General features: G+C 47.7%; 1 protein-coding gene across 1 annotated transcript in view; it reads left to right on the forward strand.

Annotated features, from left to right (window-relative positions):
* Window positions 1-21,386, forward strand: part of plxnd1 (plexin D1) — a 166,290-nt gene that overhangs the window by 54,677 nt on the left and 90,227 nt on the right. The window contains exons 10-14 of the mRNA XM_078210138.1: window positions 10,252-10,338; window positions 11,966-12,059; window positions 15,901-16,064; window positions 18,155-18,306; window positions 18,504-18,603. Of these exons, the coding sequence (XP_078066264.1) occupies window positions 10,252-10,338; window positions 11,966-12,059; window positions 15,901-16,064; window positions 18,155-18,306; window positions 18,504-18,603 (597 nt within the window). The remainder of the gene's footprint in view (window positions 1-10,251; window positions 10,339-11,965; window positions 12,060-15,900; window positions 16,065-18,154; window positions 18,307-18,503; window positions 18,604-21,386) is intronic.

A 21,386-nucleotide genomic window follows, 5' to 3' on the forward strand; every position in this document is an offset into this window, starting at 1 on the left:
AAGACTCGCATTCCAACCATTATCTTGTAATTGAGTTTGTGTCAATATATGCCCTGTTTGTGAACACAACTCTTCACTCACTGAAGAAGGAGCAACGCTCCGAAAGCTCGTGCTACCAGATAAACCTGTTGGACTTTAACCTAGTGTTATGAGACTTCTTACTGTGCATACCCCAGTCCAACACCGGCACCTCCACATCATGACACTCACAGACGGTACATTCCAAATCCTAACCACTCGCTGTGTGAATCTGTCTCTACCACACTCACAGACAGTACATTCCAAATCCTAACCACTCGCTGTGTGAATCTGTCTCCACCACACTCACAGACAGTACATTCCAGATCCTCACCACTCGCTGTGTGAATCTGTCTCCACCACATTCACTGTACATTCCCATTCCTAACCACTCACAGTGTGGATCTGCCTCCATCACACTCACAGATAGTACATTCCAGATCCAAACCACTCGCTGTGTGAATCTGTCCCACCCACACTCATGGACAATACATTCCAGATCCTAACCACTCGCTGTGTGAATCTGTCTCCACCACATTCACAAACAGTACACTCCCGATCATAACCACCCGCTGTGTGACTCTGTGCCCACCACATTCACAAACAGTACACTCCCGATCATAACCACCCGCTGTGTGAATCTGTCTCCAGCACACCTTCAGACAGTTCATTCCAGATCCTAACCACTCGCTGTGTGAATCCGACTTCACCATCTTGACAGACAATAGATTCCACATCCTAACCACTCGCTGTGGAATCTGTCTCCACCACACTCACAGACAGTACATTCCCTCTCCTAACCACTCGCTGTGTGAATCTGTCTCCACCACACTCACAGACAGTACATTCCCGATCCTAACCACTCGCTGTGTGAATCTGTCTCCACCACACTCACAGACAGTACATTCCAGATCCTAACCACGCACTGTGTGAATCTGTCTCCACCACACTCACAGACAGTACATTCCAGATCCTAGCCACTCGCTGTGTGAATCTGTCTCCACCACACTCACAGACAGTACATTCCCGATCCTAACCACACGCTGTGTGGATCTGTCTCCACCGCACTCACAGAGAGTACATTCCCGATCCTAACCACACGCTGTGTGGATCTCTCTCCACCACACTCACAGACAGTACATTCCCGATCCTAACCACTCGCTGTGTGAATCTGTCTCCACCACACTCACAGACAGTACATTCCCGATCCTAACCACTCGCTGTGTGAATCTGTCCCCACCACACTCACAGACAGTACATTCCCTCTCCTAACCACTCGCTGTGTGAATCTGTCTCCACCACACTCACAGACAGTACATTCCAGATCCTAACCACTCGCTGTGTGAATCTGTCTCCACCACACTCACAGACAGTACATTCCCTCTCCTAACCACTCGCTGTGTGAATCTGTCTCCACCGCACTCACAGACAGTACATTCCCTCTCCTAACCACTCGCTGTGTGAATCTGTCTCCACCACACTCACAGACAGTACATTCCCGATCCTAACCACTCGCTGTGTGAATCTGTGCCCACCACACTCACAGACAGTACATTCCCGATCCTAACCACTCGCTGTGTGAATCTGTCTCCACCGCACTCACAGACAGTACATTCCAGATCCTAACCACCCGCTGTGTGAATCTGTCTCCAGCACACCTTCAGACAGTTCATTCCAGATCCTAACCACTCGCTGTGTGAATCCGACTTCACCATCTTGACAGACAATAGATTCCACATCCTAACCACTCGCTGTGGAATCTCTCTCCACAACCCTCACAGACAGTACATTCCAGATCCTAAACACTCGCTGTGTGAACCTGTCTCCACCACATTTATTTTCAGTACATTCCAGATCCTAGCCACTCGCTGTGTGAATCTGTCTCCACCACACTCACAGACAGTACATTCCAGATCCTAGCCACTCGCTGTGTGAATCTGTCTCCACCGCACTCACAGAGAGTACATTCCAGATCCTAGCCACTCGCTGTGTGAATCTGTCTCCACCACACTCACAGACAGTACATTCCCGATCCTAACCACTCGCTGTGTGAATCTGTCCCCACCACACTCTCAGACAGTACATTCCAGATCCTAAACACTCACCGTGTGAATCTGTCTCCACCACATTTATTTTCAGTACATTCCAGATCCTAGCCACTCGCTGTGTGAATCTGTCTCCACCGCACTCACAGATAGTACATTCCCGATCCTAACCACTCGCTGTGTGAATCTGTCTCCACCACAAAGTCAGACAATACATTCCAGATCCTAACCACTCACTCACTGTGTGAATCTGTCTCCACCACACACTCAGACAGTTCATAGAAATGTAGAAACATAGAAAAACTACAGCACAATACAGGTCCTTCAGCCCACAAAGTTGTGCCGAACATGTCCCTACTTTAGCGATTACTAGGCTTACCTATAACCCTCTATCTTACTAAGTTCCATGTACTTATCTAAAAGTCTCTTAAAAGACCCTATCAAATCCGCCTCCACCACCGTTGCTGGCAGCCCATTCCACGCACCCACCACCCTCTGAGTGAAAAACTTACCCCTGACATCTCCTCTGTACCTACTCCCCAGCACCTTAAACCTGTGTCCTCTTGTGGCAACCATTTCAGCCCTAGGAAAAAGTCTCTGACTGTCCACTCGATCAATACCTCTCAACATCTTGTACACCTCTATCAGGTCACCCCTCATCCTTCGTCTCTCCAAGGAGAAAAGGCCGAGCTCACTCAAACTATCCTCATAAGGCATGCTCCCCAACCCAGGCAACATCCTTCTAAATCTCCTCTGCATCCTTTCTATGGCTTCCACATCCTTCCTGTAATGAGGCAACCAGAACTGAGCACAGTACTCCAAGTGGGGTCTGACCAGGGTCCTATAGAGCTGCAACATTATCTCACAACTCCTAAACTCAATTCCTCGATTGATGAAGGCCAATACACCTTACGTCTTCTTAACCACAGCCTCAACCTGCACAGCTGCTTTGAGCGTTCTATGAACTCGGATCCCAAGATCTTTCTGATCTTCTACACTGCCAAGAGTCCTACCATTAATATTATATTCTGCCATCCTATTTGACCTGCCAAAATGCACCACCTCACACTTATCTGGGTTAAACTCCATCTGCCACTTCTCCGCCCAGTCTTGCATCCTATCAATGTCTCGCTGTAACTTCTGACATCCCTCCACACTATCCACAACACCTCCAACCTTTGTGTCATCAGCAAACTTACCAACCCATCCCTCCACTTCCTCATCCAGGTCATTTATAAAAGTCACAAAGAGTAAGGGTCCCAGAACAGATCCCTGGGGCACTCCACTGGTGACCGACCTCCATTCAGAATATGACCCATCTATAACCACTCTTTGCCTTCTGTGGGCAAGCCAGTTCTGGATCCACAAAGCAATGTCCCCTTGGATCCCATACCCCCTCACTTTCTCAATAAGCCTTGCATGGGGCACCTTATCAAATGCCTTGCTGAAGTCCATATATACTACATCTACTGCTCTTTCTTCATCAATGTGTTTAGTCACATCCTCAAAAAATTCAACCAGGCTCGTAAGGCATGATCTGCCTTTGACAAAGCCATGCTGACTACTCTTAATCATATTATACCTCTCCAAATGTTCATAAATCCTGCCTCTCAGGATCTTCTCCATCAACTTACCAACCACTGAGGTTAGACTCACTGGTCTATAATTTCCAGAGCTATCTCTACTCCCTTTCTTGAATAAAGGAACAACATCCGCAATCCTCCAATCCTCCGAAACCTCTCCCCTCTCCATTGATGATGCAAAGATCATCGCCAGAGGCTCAGCAATCTCCTCCCTCGCCTCCCACAGTAGCCTGGGGTACATCTCATTCGGTCCTGGCGACTTATCTAACTTGATGCTTTTCAAAAGCTCCAACACATCCTCTTTCTTAATATCTACATGCTCAAGCTTTTCAGTCCGCTGCAAGTCTGCACTACAACCACCAAGATCCTTTTCCATAGTGAATACTGAAGTAAAGTATTCATTAAGTACCTCTGCTATTTCTTCCGGTTCCATACAAACTTTCCCACCATCACACTTGAGAGGTCCTATTCTTTCATGTCTTATCCTCTTGCTCTTCACATACTTGTAGAATGCCTTGGGGTTTTCCTTAATCCTGCCTGCTAAGGCCTTCTCATGACCCCTTCTGGCTCTCCTAATTTCCTTCTCAAGGTCCTTCCTATTATACTCTTCTAGATCTCTAACATTACACTCTTATACTCTTCTAGATCTCTAACATTACACTCTTATACTCTTCTAGATCTCTAACATTACCTAACTCCCTGAACCTTTTGTAAGCTTTTATTTTCTTCTTGACTAGATTCATTACAGCCTTTGTATACCACGGTTCCTGTAACCTACCATAACTTCCCTGTCTCATTGGAACGTTGCTATGCAGAACTCCAGACAAATATTCCCTGAAAATTTGCCACATTTCTTCCGTACATTTCCCTGAGAAAACCTCTTTCCAATTTAAGCCTCCAATTTCCTGCCTGATCGCCTCATAATTCCCCTTCCTCCAATTAAACACTTTTCTAACTTGTCTGATCCTATCTCTCTCCAATGCTATTGTAAAGGAGATAGAATTATGATCACTATCTCCAAAATGCTCTCCCACTGAGAGATCTGACATCTGCCCAGGTTCATTTCCCAATACCAAATCAAGTACAGCCTCTCCTCTTGTAGGCTTATCTACATACTGTGTCAAGAAACCCTCCTGAACACACCTAACAAACTCCTCCCCATCTACACCCCTTACTCTAGGGAGGTTTCAATCAATATTTGGGAAATTAAAATCTTCCATTACGACAACTCTGTTATTATTACACCTTTCCAGGATCTGTTTCCCTATCTGCTCCTCAACATCCCTGTTACTATTGGGCGGCCTATAGAAAACACCCAGTAAAGTTATTGACCCCTTCCTGTTCCTAACCTCCACCCACAGAGACTCCTTAGACAATCCCTCCATGGTGTCCATCTTTTCTGCAGCCGTGACACTATCCCTGATCAACAGTGCCACTCCCCCACCTCTTTTGCCTCCCTCCCTGCCCCTTCTGAAACATCTGAAACCCAGCACTTGAAGTAACCAGTCTTGTCCCTGAGTCATCCAAGTCTCTGTAATGGCCACCACATCATATTTCCAAGTAGTGATCCACGCTCTAAACTCATCCACTTTGTTCACAACACTCCTTGCGTTAAAATAGACACATCTCAAACCTTCGGTCTGAGCGTTCCTCTTCTCTATCACCTGCCTATCCTCCCTCTCACACTATCGACAAGCTTTCTCTATTTGTGAGCTAACCTCCTCTCTCCCAGTCACTTCAATTTGATTCCCACCCCCCAACCATACTAGTTCAAACTCTCCCCAGTAGCCTTAGCAAACCTCCCCGCCAGGATATTGGTCCCCCTGGGATTCAAGTGCAACCCGTCCTTATTGTACAGGTCACACCTGCCCCAAAAGAGATCCCAATGATCCAGAAACCCGAATCCCTGCCCCCTGATCCAATTCCTCAGCCACGCATTTATCCTCCCCCTCATTCCATTCCTACTCTCACTGTCGTGTGGCACAGGCAGCAATCCCGAGATTACTACCTTTGCGGTCCTTCTTCTCAACTCCCTTCCCAACTCCCTATATTCTCCTTTCAGGACCTCTTCCCTTTTCCTACCTATATCATTGATACCAATATGTACCACGACCTCTGACTCTTCTCCCTCCCACTTCAGGATATCCTGGACGTGATCAGAAACATCCCGCATCCTGGCACCAGGGAGGCAAACTACTATCCGAGTTTCTTGTCTGCGTCCACAGAATCGCCTGTCCGACCCCCTCACTATAGAGTCCCCCATCACTACTGCCTTCCCCCTCCTTTCCCTCCCCTTCTGAGCTACAGGGCCGGACTCTGTGCCAGAGGCACGGCCACTGTTGCTTCCCCCAGGTAGGCTGTCCCCCCCAACAGCACTCAAAGAGGAGTACTTATTGTTAAGGGGCCCAGCCACTGGGGTACTCTCTAGTACCTGACCTTTCCCCTTCCCATTCCTAACCGTGACCCACTTGTCTGCATCCTATGGCCCCGGTGTGACCACTTGCCTGTAACTCCTCTCTACCACCTCCTCATTCTCCCTGACCAGACGAAGGTCATCGAGCTGCAGCTCCAGTTCCCTAACGTGGTCCCTTAGGAGCTGCAGTTCGATGAACCTGGCGCAGCTATGGATGTCCGGGAGGCTAGGAGACTCCAGGACCTCCCACATCCAGCACCAAGAACAACAAACTGGCCTCACACTCATGATTCCGCCTTTCTTCAAATAACACAGGGAACAACTAAGAACTAAACCTACCCTGCCTCGCCCATTCCCGTCTAAGCCCGTTGAGCCAAAGCCCTTCAGCCTTCACTCTGCTACCTGCTAACGACGCTGCCCGCTGGATCGTGCGGCCTGCTTTTTAAACCTCATGCGCACTACTGGCTGACGTCAGGAGAAAATAACTTCCCAGGTCTCACTGGGGCCTACTTCCCGTTTTACACTTCCGGCTGCCTTACTTTTTTATTTCTTTTTTCGGAGTTTTTGTAAGTTAGAAATCCCTCTTCCCTACCAGCTCTCCTCACTTGATCACTGTGGTGGACCTCAGTTGTGCCTTTGTCCTATATGGACCACCGTTGTGTGTGTTTGTCATACCTGGACACATCCCCTTCCACTTTGGTTCCTCCCCTCAGTACCTAGTATAAAGGTGGCTGTCTCCTCCCCCTTGTTCAGTCCAGGTCGGTTAATTGTTGGGATCTGCTCCTGATTCTGTTGTGAATAAAAGCCTACACTTATATTGGCATATCGGTAGTCTTTCGCCTTATTGATAGCGCATCAATCACTCTCTAGCCACTCCTTTGGAACAATGAGGTCGAAACCTCAAAGGTAAGTTCCTTTTAAAGAAAAATAACTTCCCAGGTCTCACTGGGGCCTACCTCCAGTTTTACACTTCCAGCTGCCTTACAAAATCTCCGAAAAAGTTCATGCCAGTTCCTAACCACTCACTGTGTGAATCTGTCTCCACCACACTCTCAGACAGTACATTCCCGATCCTAACCACTCACTGTGTGAATCTGTCTCCACCACACTCTCAGACAGTACATTCCCGATCCTAACCACTCACTGTGTGACTCTGTCTCCACCACACTCACAGACAGTACATTCCAGATGCTAAGCACTGACAATCTGAATCTGTCTCCACCACAAAGTCAGACAGTACATTCCAGACCCTAACCACTCACAGTGTCAACCTGTCTTCACCACATCCAGATCCTAACCACTCACTTTGTGAATCCTTTCCCACCACACACTCACAGAGTGCATTCCAGATCCTCACCACTCGCTGTGGAATCTGTCTCCGCAACCCTCACAGACAGTACATTCCAGATCCTCACCACTCGCTGTGGAATCTGTCTCCGCAACCCTCACAGACAGTACATTCCCAATCCTAACCACTCACTGTGTGAATCTGTCTCCAACACACTCACCGTACATTTCCATTCCTAACCACTCACATTGCGGATCTGTCACCATCATACTCACAGACAGTGCATTCCAGATCCTAACCACTCACTGTGTGAATCTGTTTTCACCACACTCATCATTCATTCCCATTCCTAACCACTCTCAGTGCGGATCTGTCTCAACCACACTACAGACAATACATTCCAGATCCTAACCACTCACTTTGTGAATTTGTCTCCACCACACACTCAGACAGTGCATTGCAAATCCTTAACACTCGCTGTATGAATCTGTCTCTACCACACTCTCAGACAGTAGATTCGAATCCTAACCACACGCTGTGTGATTCGGTTTCCACCACACTCACCATACATTCCCATTCCGAACCACTCACAGTGTGGATCTGCCTCCATCACACTCACAGACAGAACATTCCCGCGCCTAACCACTCACTGTATCAATCTGTCTTCACCACACGCACAGACAGGACATTTGGGCGGCACGGTAGCACAGTGGTTAGCACTGCTGCTTCACAGCTCCAGGGACCTGGGGTCGATTCCCGGCTTGGGTCACTGTCTGTGTGGAGTTTGCACATGCTCCTCGTGTCTGCGTGGGTTTCCTCTGCGTGCTCTGGTTTCCTCCCACAGCCCAGAGATGTGCGGGTTAGGTTGATTGGCCATGCTAAAATTGCCCCTTAGTGTCCTAAGATGCGTCGGTTAGAGGGATTAGTGGGTAAATGTGTGGGGCTATGGGGGTAGGGCCTGGGTGGGATTGTGGTCGGTGCAGACTCGATGGGCCAAATGGCCTCTTTCTGCACTGTAGGGATTCTATGATTCTATGATTCCCGATCCTAACCACTCGCTCTGTGAATCTGTCTCCACCACACTCACAGACAGTACATTCCCGCTCCTAACAACTCGCTGTGTGAATCTGTCTCCAATACACTCACAGTACATTCCCATTTCTAACCACTCACTGTGTGGATCTGCCTCCACCACGCTCACAGACAGTACATCCCAGATCCTAACCACTCGCTGTGTGAATCTGTCTCCACCACACTCACAGACAGTACATTCTCGATCCTAACCACTCGCTGTGTGAATCTGTCTCCACCACACTCACAGACAGTACATTCCCGATCCTAACCACTCGCTGTGTGAATCTGTCTCCAGCACATTCACAGACAGTACATTCCAGATCCTAAACACTCACTTTGTGAACATGATTTTTCCTTCTGTTCCCATTGCTTTTTCTTTGGTCAGTCACTTTAAATCTGTGTCCTCCTTCTCAATGCTCCCACCAGTGGGATTATTTTTCCCAATCCATCCATGTAATTGAAGTTTCTCACCCCTGGAACCAGCACTGACCATGTGGGAACTCCATTCCATACCTTCCTCCAGCTTGATAGGCATCCTTCTCCCATTACTGTGCTTTCTGTCACTCAGCTAATTTTGGTTCCATGTTGCCACTGTCCTTTTTATTTCATGAGATTTAGTTTTGCTCATAAATCTGTATCAAACATGTTTTGATAGTCCATATACACCACATCAATGGCATTACCTTCATCAACTCTCTCTGTTATCTGATCAGAAAACTCTATCATAGTTAAACATGACTTTTCCATAAGAAATCCATGTTGACTTTCCTTAATTAACCCACATTTGTCCAATAACCTATTTTTGACCAGGCTAAGATGTTCTGTCAGAGAGTCAGTGCAGACTCGATGGGCAGAATGGCCTCCTCCTGCACTGTTGAGAATCTATAATGTGTTTCTTCTCTCACCGTGACCTTCCTTGGTACAGATCTTGACTCTACCTGAACACACTCTCCTCTGAAGGGATTGTTCAGATAACATTTTTCCCGCCAACCTTTGATTCCATCTGATTTGGTTCAGGTCTATTATTATTGTTACGAAGGTGGCTTTCCCACGGTTAATTATTCTTCCTCGAAGTTGTTCCTTGTCCTCTTCCATTGAGAATCTAAGCCTCATAAACTTTAGAATTCAATGATCATTTTCCCTAAATGTTCTCCCACTGTGACCTAATCTCCATGGCTCTCAGGAAGCAGCTCCAACAGTGCCACTTTCTTATTGGACTGAACACATTCAGGGAAACGCTAGTCCTCTCTGCCCTTTACACTAACACTATCCCAGCCTATACTTGGGCATGCAAAGCCCCATAATAATTACTCTAGAATTCTTGCATCTCTCTGTAAATTCTTTGTAAATCTTTTCCGTGACCTGTTTCCCACAAATTGAATGTTGTCAACTTCTTTTGAACAACAAATCCATTTCTTTCACTCGAGTGAAGTCCTTCTTACCTTGGGGTGCCAGCCAGTGTTTGTCCTCCATTTCGGGTTTCCCCTTTTCAGGGTGTGTGGACCTCCAGCTGGGTGGGTGGAAAGAGAGGGGGGGAGGGGGGTGGGTGGAAAGAGAGGGGGGGAGGGGGGTGGGTGGAAAGAGAGGGGGGGAGGGGGGTGAGTGGAGTGGAAAGAGAGGGGGGGAGGGGGGTGAGTGGAGTGGAGAGAGAGGGGGGGGGAGGAGGGGAGGCAGAGTGGGTCTGCCAATCGCAGAATTCCAGTTCCTACACACAATGCAAAGACCATTCCCATGGACCACCCACACATCATTAAGGATGATTCTGATTGGTCAATATGATTATTAAGCAGAATGTGATTGGAGTTATCCCGGTTTTCTCTCCATTCCCAGCACAGCAGGCTGCGATGTGACATTGGAGACCATAGATACGAAGCACGTTGGCTGAACCACTCCATGGTGCAGTGTATGGGTGTCGGGGTGAGTACAACAAAAAGCAAACGAAAAAAGCATACAAAGTGGCGAGGATTAGTGGGAAGCCAGAGGATTGGGAAGCCTTTAAAAGCGAGCAGAGGACAACTAAAAAAGCAATAAGGGGGGAGAAGATGAAAAATGAGTGTAAGCTAGCTAGTAATATAAAAGTTAGGAAGAGTTTTTTTCATTATATAAAAGGTAAGAGAGAGGCAAAAATAGACCACTGGAAAATGAGGCTGGAGAAGTAATAGTAGGAAACAAAGCAATGGCAGAGGAACTGAACAGTTACTTTGCATCAGTCTTCACGGTGGAAGACACCAGTGGGATGCCAGAGCTCCAGAATCAGGGGGCACAGGTGAGTGTAGTGGCCATCACTAAGGAGAAGGTTCTGGGGAAACTGAAACTACACCCCAGTGTTCTAAAAGAGATAGCTGAGGAAATTGCGGAGGCATTGGTGGTAATCTTTCAGAAATACTGGAGGCAGGTAGGGTTCCAGTGGACTGGAAATTAGCTAATGTAACACTGCTGTTTAAGAAGGGAGGGAGGCAGCAGATGGGAAATTGTAGGCCGGTTAGCCTGACTTCGGTCATTGGCAAGATTTTGGAGTCCATTATCGCGAAGTACTTGGAAGTGCATGATAAAATAGGACTGAGTCAGCACGGCTTCGTCAAGGGGAGCTCATGTCTGACAAATCTGTTAGAGTTCTTTGAGGAGGGGGGGGTGGGGGCAGGCGGGGGGGGGGTGGGGGGCGGGCGGGGGGGGGGGGTGGGGGGCGGGCGGGGGGGGGGGTGGGGGGCGGGCGGGGGGGGGGTGGGGGGCGGGCGGGGGGGGGGGGGCGGGCGGGGGGGGTGGGGGGCGGGCGGGGGGGGGGGGGGCGGGCGGGGGGGGGGGGGGCGGGCGGGCGGGCGGGGGGGGGGGTGGGGGGCGGGCTATGGGCATGAACTTGATAACGTCATTGGCAAGATTCGCAGTATCCAGGGTTTCACCGGATCTTCAATCTCCCCCACCATTCCCACAGACAGAGAACACACGTTCACACACTCACACATGGTCACGCTCACATGCACGTTCTCACAGGCTCACACACAAATGCTCACACACACATAGCGCTCACGCACACATAGACGCTCACACACATACACACTCGCACACGCTCATGAACACGTGCGCTCACGCACACGCACATGTTGCTCTTCTCAAACTGAGGTTAACTGACCCCCACCATCCCTCTCTAAACTCACGAACCAACCCCTACTAATTCTATACACTAACCTTCTACACCCTCACTAACCGGTACCAACCACCCATAACCTCACTAACCCTATCAACCCCCTATGACCTGACTAACTAATCCCTTTTAACTAATAGCCAACTCTTACCAGTTCTGTATAACCTGACTAACTCCTACCAACTCTCTATAACTCCATCCACTAACCCCTAAGCTCCCTTTAACCCTGCCTGTTGTCATAGTGAACATTGCGAAGCACTGTTGTTTGGTTTGATAGCTCTGACTGTACATGGTGGAGGCAGCAGTGCCGGGGTGATGTGTGAGCAAGGCCCCACTCCCTCTCTCCATCCCCTCTCGATCGTCTTTAACCTCCGCAAATACCAACATTCTGCTTTATTCTTTCAGCTCTCCACATCCAACCGGAGCCAACTGTTCACAATCCACCTGAGTCTGAGTGGGGAACAGGAGAAATTTATTGACAATCCAAGCACCACCTCAGGTTTCAATAACTTCTTATTAGATGTCAATGAGGTCTATTGTGTGTAAGGGGAGGGTGGGGTGGGGAGGGTGGGGTGGGGTGGGGTGGGTGGGGAGGGGAGGGTGGGGAGGGTGGGGTGGGGTGGGGAGGGTGGGGGGGGTGGGGAGGGTGGGGTGGGGGAGGGTGGGGTGGCTGGACAGAGCAATCTGGTTCAGACTGAACTTCTTCAATCTTATTGCTCAGCTGATGTGACTTGTAGCTACAGATTCAGATCACTAACCAACCCCCATTACACCAGAGACTGCTCCTTAACCATCGAACATTTACTAACTGGCACAGCAGGAGGCCATTCAACCCATTTTGTCAGTGCCAGTCCATTGGTAACTTGTAAAATGATTGAGGGGAGTGTGAGGATATGAGGAGGTTCACCCGGATGTTGCCCAGGATGGAACATTTGAGCTATAAGGAGAGACTAGATAGGCCTGGATTGTTTTTTTTCGAGCAGAGAAGGCTGAGGGGAGACATGATTGAGGGGTACAGGATTATGAGGGGTTTGGCCAGGATTAATAGGAAGCAGTTGTTCCCCTTGGTTGAGGGGCCAATCACAAGAGGGCATAGTTTTACGGTAAGAGGCAGGAGATTCAGAGGGGATTTGAGAACACGTTTTTTCACTCAGAGGATGGTGGGAATCTGGAAAGCACTGCCTGGAAGGGTAGTGGAGGCTGGAAACCTTACAACCTTTAAAAGATATTTGGATGAACACTTGAAATATCATAACATTCAAGGATATGGGGGGGACAAGTGCAGGAAAATGGGATTTTGGTGGTAGTTATTGTTGGTGTTGGCTCAATGGGCTGAAGAGTCTTTTCTGCTCTGTACGACTTTATGAACAGTTTGGGTTGCCAGTCCTTCAGGATTATGCTGGAAATGAACATTCTGGACACTGTAATAAAGCCAGAGAGGCATGAACAAAAATTGGGATTTTCTTTGAATTGTTTTTAGTTATAGTTAGTGCTGGGGGGATGTGGGGGGAGGCCGTGTGATTGGATTCATACAATTGGAGGCAGTAGGTCACGTGATAATGACTCAAAGAATATGTCCAATCAGAGTGGGCAGCCTAGAACAGTGCTTGTCTGGGTAGAGTGGTGCAGGGATTCAGTGAACGGTGGCACAGTGGCACAGTGGTTAGCACTGCTGCCTCACATCGCCAGGTACCCGTGTTCAATCCCCGGCTTGGGTCACTGTCTGTGTAGAGTTTGCACATTCTCCCCGTGTCTGCGTGGGTTTCCTCCGGGTGCTCCGGTTTCCTCCCACAGTCCGAAAGACATGGTGGTTAGGTGCATTGGCCATGCTAAATTCTCCCTCAATGTACCCAAACAGGCGCAGGAGTGTGGCTACTGGGGGATTTTCACAGTAACTTCATTGCAGTGTTAATGTAAGCCCACTTGTGACACGTAATAAAGAAACTCTAAAACTTTAACTCAGATTCAGTGATTGGGTAGAGGGGAGCAGGGATTCAGTGATTGGGTAGAGGGGAGCAGGGATTCAGTGATTGGGTAGAGGGGAGCAGGGATTCAGTGATTGGGTAGAGGGGAGCAGGGATTCAGTGATTGGGTAGAGGGGAGCAGGGATTCAGTGATTGGGTAGAGGGGAGCAGGGATTCAGTGATTGGGTAGAGGGATGCAGGGATTCAGTGATTGGGTAGAGGGATGCAGGGATTCAGTGAGTGTCTGAGACTGGGACAAAGACAGTTGACACACCAGCTCAGTGCAGCGAAAGCCTGAGGCCTAAGGTTAATTCAGATACACATCTTTATTTAAAGCCCAAGGGTGCTAAATAGGCATGAGTTTACTGATTGGAGAGGAGAGTTATGGGCTCTGGGCACTGTGGCTGACGCCCTATGTGTGCTGGAGGCCTGGACCACCCTCAGTAGACTGGGACTGTTGGTCATCAGAGGAAATCAGATTCCAAGAGCTTCTGGAGAATAGGAAGCCATTTCTGAGCAGCCTATTAGGCCAGTTAATACCGGCGACAACCAGGGTTTGATTTGATTTGATTTATTATTGTCACATGTATTAGCATACAGTGAAAAGTATTGATTTTTGCTCACTGTACAGACAAAGCATACCGTTCATAGAGAAGGAAACGAAAGAGTGCAGAATGTGTTACAACATAGCTAGGGTCTAGAGAAAGATCAACATAGCTAGGGTCTAGAGAAAGTACAAGGTAGTTCCATTCAAAAGTCTGATGGTAGCCGGGAAGAAGCTGTTCTTTAGTCGGTTGGTACGTGACCTCAGACTTTTGTATCTTTTTCCCGATGGAAGAAGGTGGAAGAGAGAATGTCCAGGGTGCATGGGGTCCTTAATTATGCTGGTTGCTTTGCCAAGGCAGCGGGGAGTGTAGACAGAGTCAATGGATGGTTTGCATGATGGATTGGACTATATTCACGATCTTTTGTAGTTTCTTGCGGTCTTGGTCAGAGCAGGAGCCATACCAAGCTGTGATACAACCAGAAAGAATGCTTTCTATGGTGCATCTGTAAAGGTTGGTGAGAAATGTAGGGAGTATTTTACAGTGTACGACACCTTTCCCTGACATCTGAATTTAACCAGAGAGCTCCAAGTAAAGCCCAAGACCCTGTGCTGCATATTTAAGCAGCATGTTTATTGTGAATAACCAGATCCCTCACATAGGGACAGTGTAGTTAGGGAGTGACGTATCAGCATGTGAAATGCAGCAACACTCTGTTGGACACTCTTCCACTCTGCAAGGTCATTCTGTTCAATGCAATATCATTCGGAATTAACTGAGTTATCATAAAATCCTATCAATGCAGAAGGAGGCCATTCGATCTATCGAGGCTGCACCAACCACAATCCCATCCAGGCCCTATCCCCACAACCCCATACATTTACCCTAGCTAGTCCCCCTGACACCAAGGGGCAATTTAGCAAGACCAATCCACCTAACCCGCACATCTTTAGACTGTGGGAGGTAACTGCAGCACCCAGAGGAAACACAGGAAGAACGTGCAAAATCCACACAGACAGTGACCCGAGCCAGAAATCGAACCCAGGTCCCTGGCGCTGTGAGGCAGCAGTGCCAACCACTGTGCCACCGTGCCGCAAACAAACTCCAATCAAACTGAGTTACTCCAATCAAAGAGTGATGAGATTAGTTCCTTTGTAGATCTGATATCAAATCCTGATGCAACAAGGGGCTTGCTTCAAAAATCAGACCAATTGATAGAAGGAGATTTACTCTGTATCTAATCCTGCGCTGTACTTGTCCTAGGAGTGTTTGATGGGGACAGTGTAGAGGGAGCTTTACCCTGTATCTAATCCTGTGCTGTACCTGACCTGGGAGTGTTTGATGGGGACAGTGTAGAGGGAGCTTTACTCTGTATCTAATCCTGCACTGTACTTGTCCTAGGAGTGTTTGATGGGGACAGTGTAGAGGGAGCTTTACTCAGTATCTAATCCTGTGCTGTACCTGACCTGGGAGTGTTTGATGGGGACAGTGTAGAGGGAGCTTTACTCTGTATCTAATCCTGTGCTGTACCTGACCTGGGAGTGTTTATGGGGACAGTGTAGAAGGAGCTTTACTCTGTATCTAATCCTGTGCTGCATTTGTCCTGGGAGTGTTTGATGGTGCAGAGGATACTGGAACAATAAAGGGGATGGTGTTGGGAACAGCAGTTAGATTTCCTGGAGATGAGACTGGTTCTGGGATCAGTGTTGATGAAGATCTTTGTGTAATTTGTGAAACATTCTCCATGGTGTGAACCTGTTAGCAGAGCTGCTGAAATGTGTATGTGGAACGTGACTGCACTAACCGCTGCAGTTGTGATGTGTTTCTGCAGTGGAAGTGTATAACTGTGAGAGTGGAAGCAGTGACTGCTCAGCCTGCTGGGCTCGAGAAGACCAAGGCCATCAGTGTGTGTGGTGTTGGAGCTCACAGAGCTGTAAACTGCGGGCTGAGTGCGGACAGATCCAGGAAAACTGCCCTGCCCCTGAGATCCAGCAGGTGAGAAATTGGTGACGTTTCATACGCGAACCTTTCTGAGTTCCCACTTCCCTCTTCCTCTGTTGGCCTCAGGTTGCATGCAAATAGACCATGCTCATTGGCTGCTGCTGCCTCTTATAGGGTAATATACGGAGCTGTCTGTGTGTGCGTCCATGCGCAAAGATCGATGACAAGGTTTCCTTATGTTAATGAAATTACCTTCGCTGAAACCCCACTACCAACATCCTGGGGGTTACCATTGACCAGAAAGTGAACTGGGTTAACTATGTAAGTACTGTGGCTACCAGAACAGGTCAGCGGCTGGGAATCCTGCAGCGAGTAATTCACATCCTGACTCCCCCAAAGCCTGTCCACCATCTACAGGCACAAGTCAGGAGTGTGATGGAATAGTCTCCACTTGTCTGGATGAGTGCAGCTCCAATAACATTCGAGAAGCTCAACACCATCCAGGACAAAGCAGCCCACTTGATTGCTACCCCGTCCACAGATATTCAATCCCGCCACCACTGACACTCTACAAGATGCACTGCAGGAACTCACCAAAGTTCCTTAGGCAGCATCTTCCAAACCTACGACCACTACCGTCTAGAACATAGAACATAGAACATTACAGCGCAGAACAGGCCCTTCGGCCCACGATGTTGCACCGACCAGTTAAAAAAAAACTGTGACCCTCCAACCTAAACCAATTTCTTTTCGTCCATGAACCTATCTACGGATCTCTTAAACGCCCCCAAACTAGGCGCATTTACTACTGATGCTGGCAGGGCATTCCAATCCCTCACCACCCTCTGGGTAAAGAACCTACCCCTGACATCGGTTCTATAACTACCCCCCCTCAATTTAAAGCCATGCCCCCTCGTGCTGGATTTCTCCATCAGAGGAAAAAGGCTATCACTATCCACCCTATCTAAACCTCTAAATTCAATCCCCTACCAATAAACGCCAAGACACCATATGCCTTCTTAACAACCTTATCTACTTGATTCCCAACTTTCAGGGATCTATGCACACATACACCTAGATCCCTCTGCTCCTCCACACTATTCAAAGTCCTCCCGTTAGCCCTATACTCAACACATCTGTTATTCCTACCAAAGTGAATTACCTCACACTTCTCCGCATTAAACTCCATCCGCCACCTCTCGGCCCAACTTTGCAACCTGTCTAAGTCTTCCTGCAAACTACGACACCCTTCCTCACTGTCTACCACACCACCGACTTTGGTGTCATCAGCAAATTTGCTAATCCACCCAACTATACCCTCATCCAGATCATTAATAAATATTACAAACAGCAGTGGCCCCAAAACAGATCCCTGAGGTACACCACTTGTAACCGCACTCCATGATGAATATTTACTATCAACCACCACCCTCTGTTTCCTATCCGCTAGCCAATTCCTGATCCAATTTCCTAGATCACCCCCAATCCCATACATCTGCATTTTCTGCAGAAGCCTACCATGGTGAACCTTATCAAACGCCTTACTAAAATCCATATATACCACGTCCACTGCCTTGCCCCCATCCACCTCCTTGGTCACTTTCTCAAAAAACTCAATAAGGTTAGTAAGGCACGACCTACCTGCCACAAAACCATGCTGACTATCACCTATCAATTCATTACTCTCCAAATAACTATAAATCCTATCCCTTATAATTTTTTCCAACATCTTGCCGACAACAGAAGTGAGACTCACCGGTCTATAATTCCCGGGGAAGTCTCTGTTCCCCTTCTTAAACAAAGGACAAAAGCATACCTGGGAACACCACCACCTGGAGGTTCCTGCCAAACCACTCACCATCCTGACTTGGAAATATATCACCGTTCTTTCACTGCCGCTGGGTCAAAATCCTGGAACTCCTTTCCTAACTGCATTGTGGGTGTACCTACAACAGCTGGACTCCAGCAGTTCAAGAAGACAGCTGACCATCATCTTCTCAAGGGCAACTAAGGATGGGCAATAAATGCTGGCCTAGCCACATCCCATGAACAATTTCTTTACAAAGGAGGTTTCCAGCTGTCTATGGTCCATTGAAATGCTCTGAGTGAAGAGGCAGCTGACCTGAAGGGTGTGTGTTTTTCAGATGGAGCCACTGAGTGGTCCAGTGGATGGAGGGACGCTCCTCATCATACGAGGCAGGAACTTGGGCCGCAGGTTTAGTGATATCGTTGAGGGTGTTCACATTGGTGAAGTGTCATGTATCCCTGTGCAGGAGAGTTACATCATCTCCAAACAGTAAGTACACTGATCTTACAACTCTGCTCTCCCCACATTTTCTGCTGTGAGGGGAGGAGGAGAGGCTTTGAGGACAGGGGAGGGGCTGTGAGCAGGACTTGGAGGGGGCTGGACCCGGGGGAAGAGGGCCAGTGGGCAGGGGCTGTGAGGGGAGTTGATATTCCTTTCTGCTGAGTGTTTGTATTCCTCACCTGCAGGATTGTGTGTCGTACCAGCCCAGCTGATGGAGAGTTTTCAGACTCAGTGAGGGTGAGGGTGCAGGAGGAAGGGTACTCCAAGCAGAGATTCTCATTTCTGGTAAGTTGGTGCATTGATATTTCCCTTAAACAGCAGCAAGTTCACCTGTAACTTGGACAGATTTCAATATTAGAAAGAGTAGGCATGAAGTATTGTTGAAAATTATGAGGATTGTCAAATTTCTTTATCTGAGATACAGTGAAAGCAAAGATCATCGATAAAGCTGCAAAATGATTGCATAACATTATATAATGTTTATACTCACTGGAGTTTAGAAGGACGAGAGGGGATCTGATCGAGGTATATCAAATGCTAAAAGGCATTGATGAGGTAAATATAGACCAAATGTTTCCTTTTATGTGGCAATCAAGAACAAGAGGTCACAGGTATAGGTTGAGAAGCGGTAGATTTATCATAGAAATCATAGAAATCGTACAGTCCAGAAGGAGGCCATTCGGCCCATCGAGTCTGCACCGACCACAATCCCACCCAGGCTCTACCCCCACATATTTACCCGCTAATCCCTCTAACCTACGCATCTCAGGACACTCAGGGGCAATTTTTAACCTGGCCAATCAACCTAACCCTCACATCTTTGGACTGTGGGAGGAAACCGGAGCACCCGGAGGAAACCCATGCAGACACGAGGAGAATGTGCAAACTCCACACAGACAGTGACCCAAGCCGGGAATCGAACCCAGGTCCCTGGAGCTGTGAAGCAGCAGTGCTAACCACTGTGCTACCGTGCCGCCCACATTTAAAACTGAGATGAGGAGGAACTACTTCTCGCAGAGGGTGGAGAATTTGTGGAACTCGCTGCCCCATAGCGCAGTGGAGTCTGAATCATTAAATGGTTCAAGAAGGAGATAGATATATTTCTGATTTTAAAAAATGGTTTAAGAGGATATGGGGAACAGGTGAGGAGGTGGATTTGAAGTTTTAAAAGTTTAAAGTTTATTAGTGTCACAAGTAGGCTTACATTAACATTGCAGTGAAGTTACAGTGAAAATCCCCTAGTCGCCACACTCTGACGCCTGTCTGGGTACACTGAGGGAGAATTGAGCATGGCCAATGCACCCAACCAGCACGTCTCTCAAACTGTGGGAGGAAACCAGAGCACCTGGAGGAAACCCACGCAGACACAGGGAGAATGTGCAGACTCCACGCAGACAATCACCGAAGCCGGGAATTGAACCTAGGTCACTGGTGCTGAGGCTGCAGTGCTAACCACTGTGCTACCGTGCTGCCCGTAGACCAGGGAGAGATCAGCCATGATCTGATTGAACGTTGAGCAGGCTCGAAGGGCTGAATTTGTCTATTCTGCTCCTAATTTCTATGTTCTTGTGATTTGCTGCAACTGTGTCTCCATCGCTAGATTGTAAAAATAGGCCAGAAAGGAAAAGTTAGCATTAACATTGGTAAGAATGCACATAAGAACACAAGCAGGAGTAGGCCACCAGGCCCTTCAAGCCTGTCCCACCATTCAATATGACCATGGCTGATCTATGTCGGCATCCACTCCTTTCTGTGTCATTTCCTCATCGCTATCTATTCCTCAATCTACACAACGACACATCGGTCATTAGTATGAGTCTGTATCTGGGTAGATACACAAATGAAAACAAGGAGAAAATAAGGGCCTTTGGAGAAATGAAGAAGAATAAGATCCTTGGGGTGTGAATTGGAACTGTAGAGAGGAGCTAACAGTTACAGAGTAAACATAAACAGTGGAGCTGGAGTGGTGTACAAAGATACAGCGGGTTAAGCACTGCTGAGAATCAATGCCAGGCACACACCACATAGGATGTAAGTAAGACATAAAGCATGGATTGATAACAGCAGCCAGGACACACATCAGAGGTATCTAAAAGGAGGAAGTTTCTGAACAGTCCATGGAGATAATTATTAGAGTCAAGATAACAGTCTGTTACATAAAAGAGTGGGGAGGATGCATGAATATTGAGAAGTTAGTATAAGGTATTCAAGCTCAGCTGAGGGTAAAGCATGTTTTGAAAGGAAGAAGGTTAGCATTAAAGATGTTCCTTTCTATCAGGAAGTGCCAAGTGTATCACAGTAGTGACAGGATGCATTTAGCAAATATTGATAATGTGCCAATTAAACAACAGGATTCCTTCCCACTGCTTCAGACACACTCCTTTTAATCTGAATGCATAAATATGTAAAGATTTTTCAATAATATTATTCTATATATAAACCAACCCAAACCCCTCGATTAGATTCTAGTCTGCAACTCACTCCCAGGTATCTGTTGTTCTATATATAAACCAGCCCAAACCCTTTGATTAGATTCCAGTCTGCAACTCACTCCCAGGTATCTGTTGTTCTATATATAAACCACCCGAACCCCTCGATTAGATTCCAGTCAGTAACTCACTCCCGGGTATCTGTTATTCTATATATAAACCACCCGAACCCCTCGATTAGATTCCAGTCAGTAACTCACTCCCGGGTATCTGTTATTCTATATATAAACCACCCGAACCCCTCGATTAGATTCCAGTCAGTAACTCACTCCCGGGTATCTGTTATTCTATATATAAACCAGCCCAAATCCCTTGATTAGATTCCAGTCTGCAACTCACTCCCAGGTATCGATTTTTCTATATATAAACCAGCCCAAACCCCACCATTAGATTCCAGTCTGCAACTCACTCCCGGGTATCTGTTGTTCTATATATAAACCACCCAAACCCCTTGATTAGGTTCCAGTCTGTGACTCACTCCCGGGTATCTGTTATTCTATACGTAAACCACCCAAACCCATCGGTTAGATTCCTCAGTTCTGAATTTTTTCAGCTGAACCTTTCATTTGATTTGAACCT

Source organism: Mustelus asterias, chromosome 3 (genome assembly GCF_964213995.1).
Source record: "Mustelus asterias chromosome 3, sMusAst1.hap1.1, whole genome shotgun sequence".
Lineage (NCBI taxonomy): Eukaryota > Metazoa > Chordata > Chondrichthyes > Carcharhiniformes > Triakidae > Mustelus > Mustelus asterias.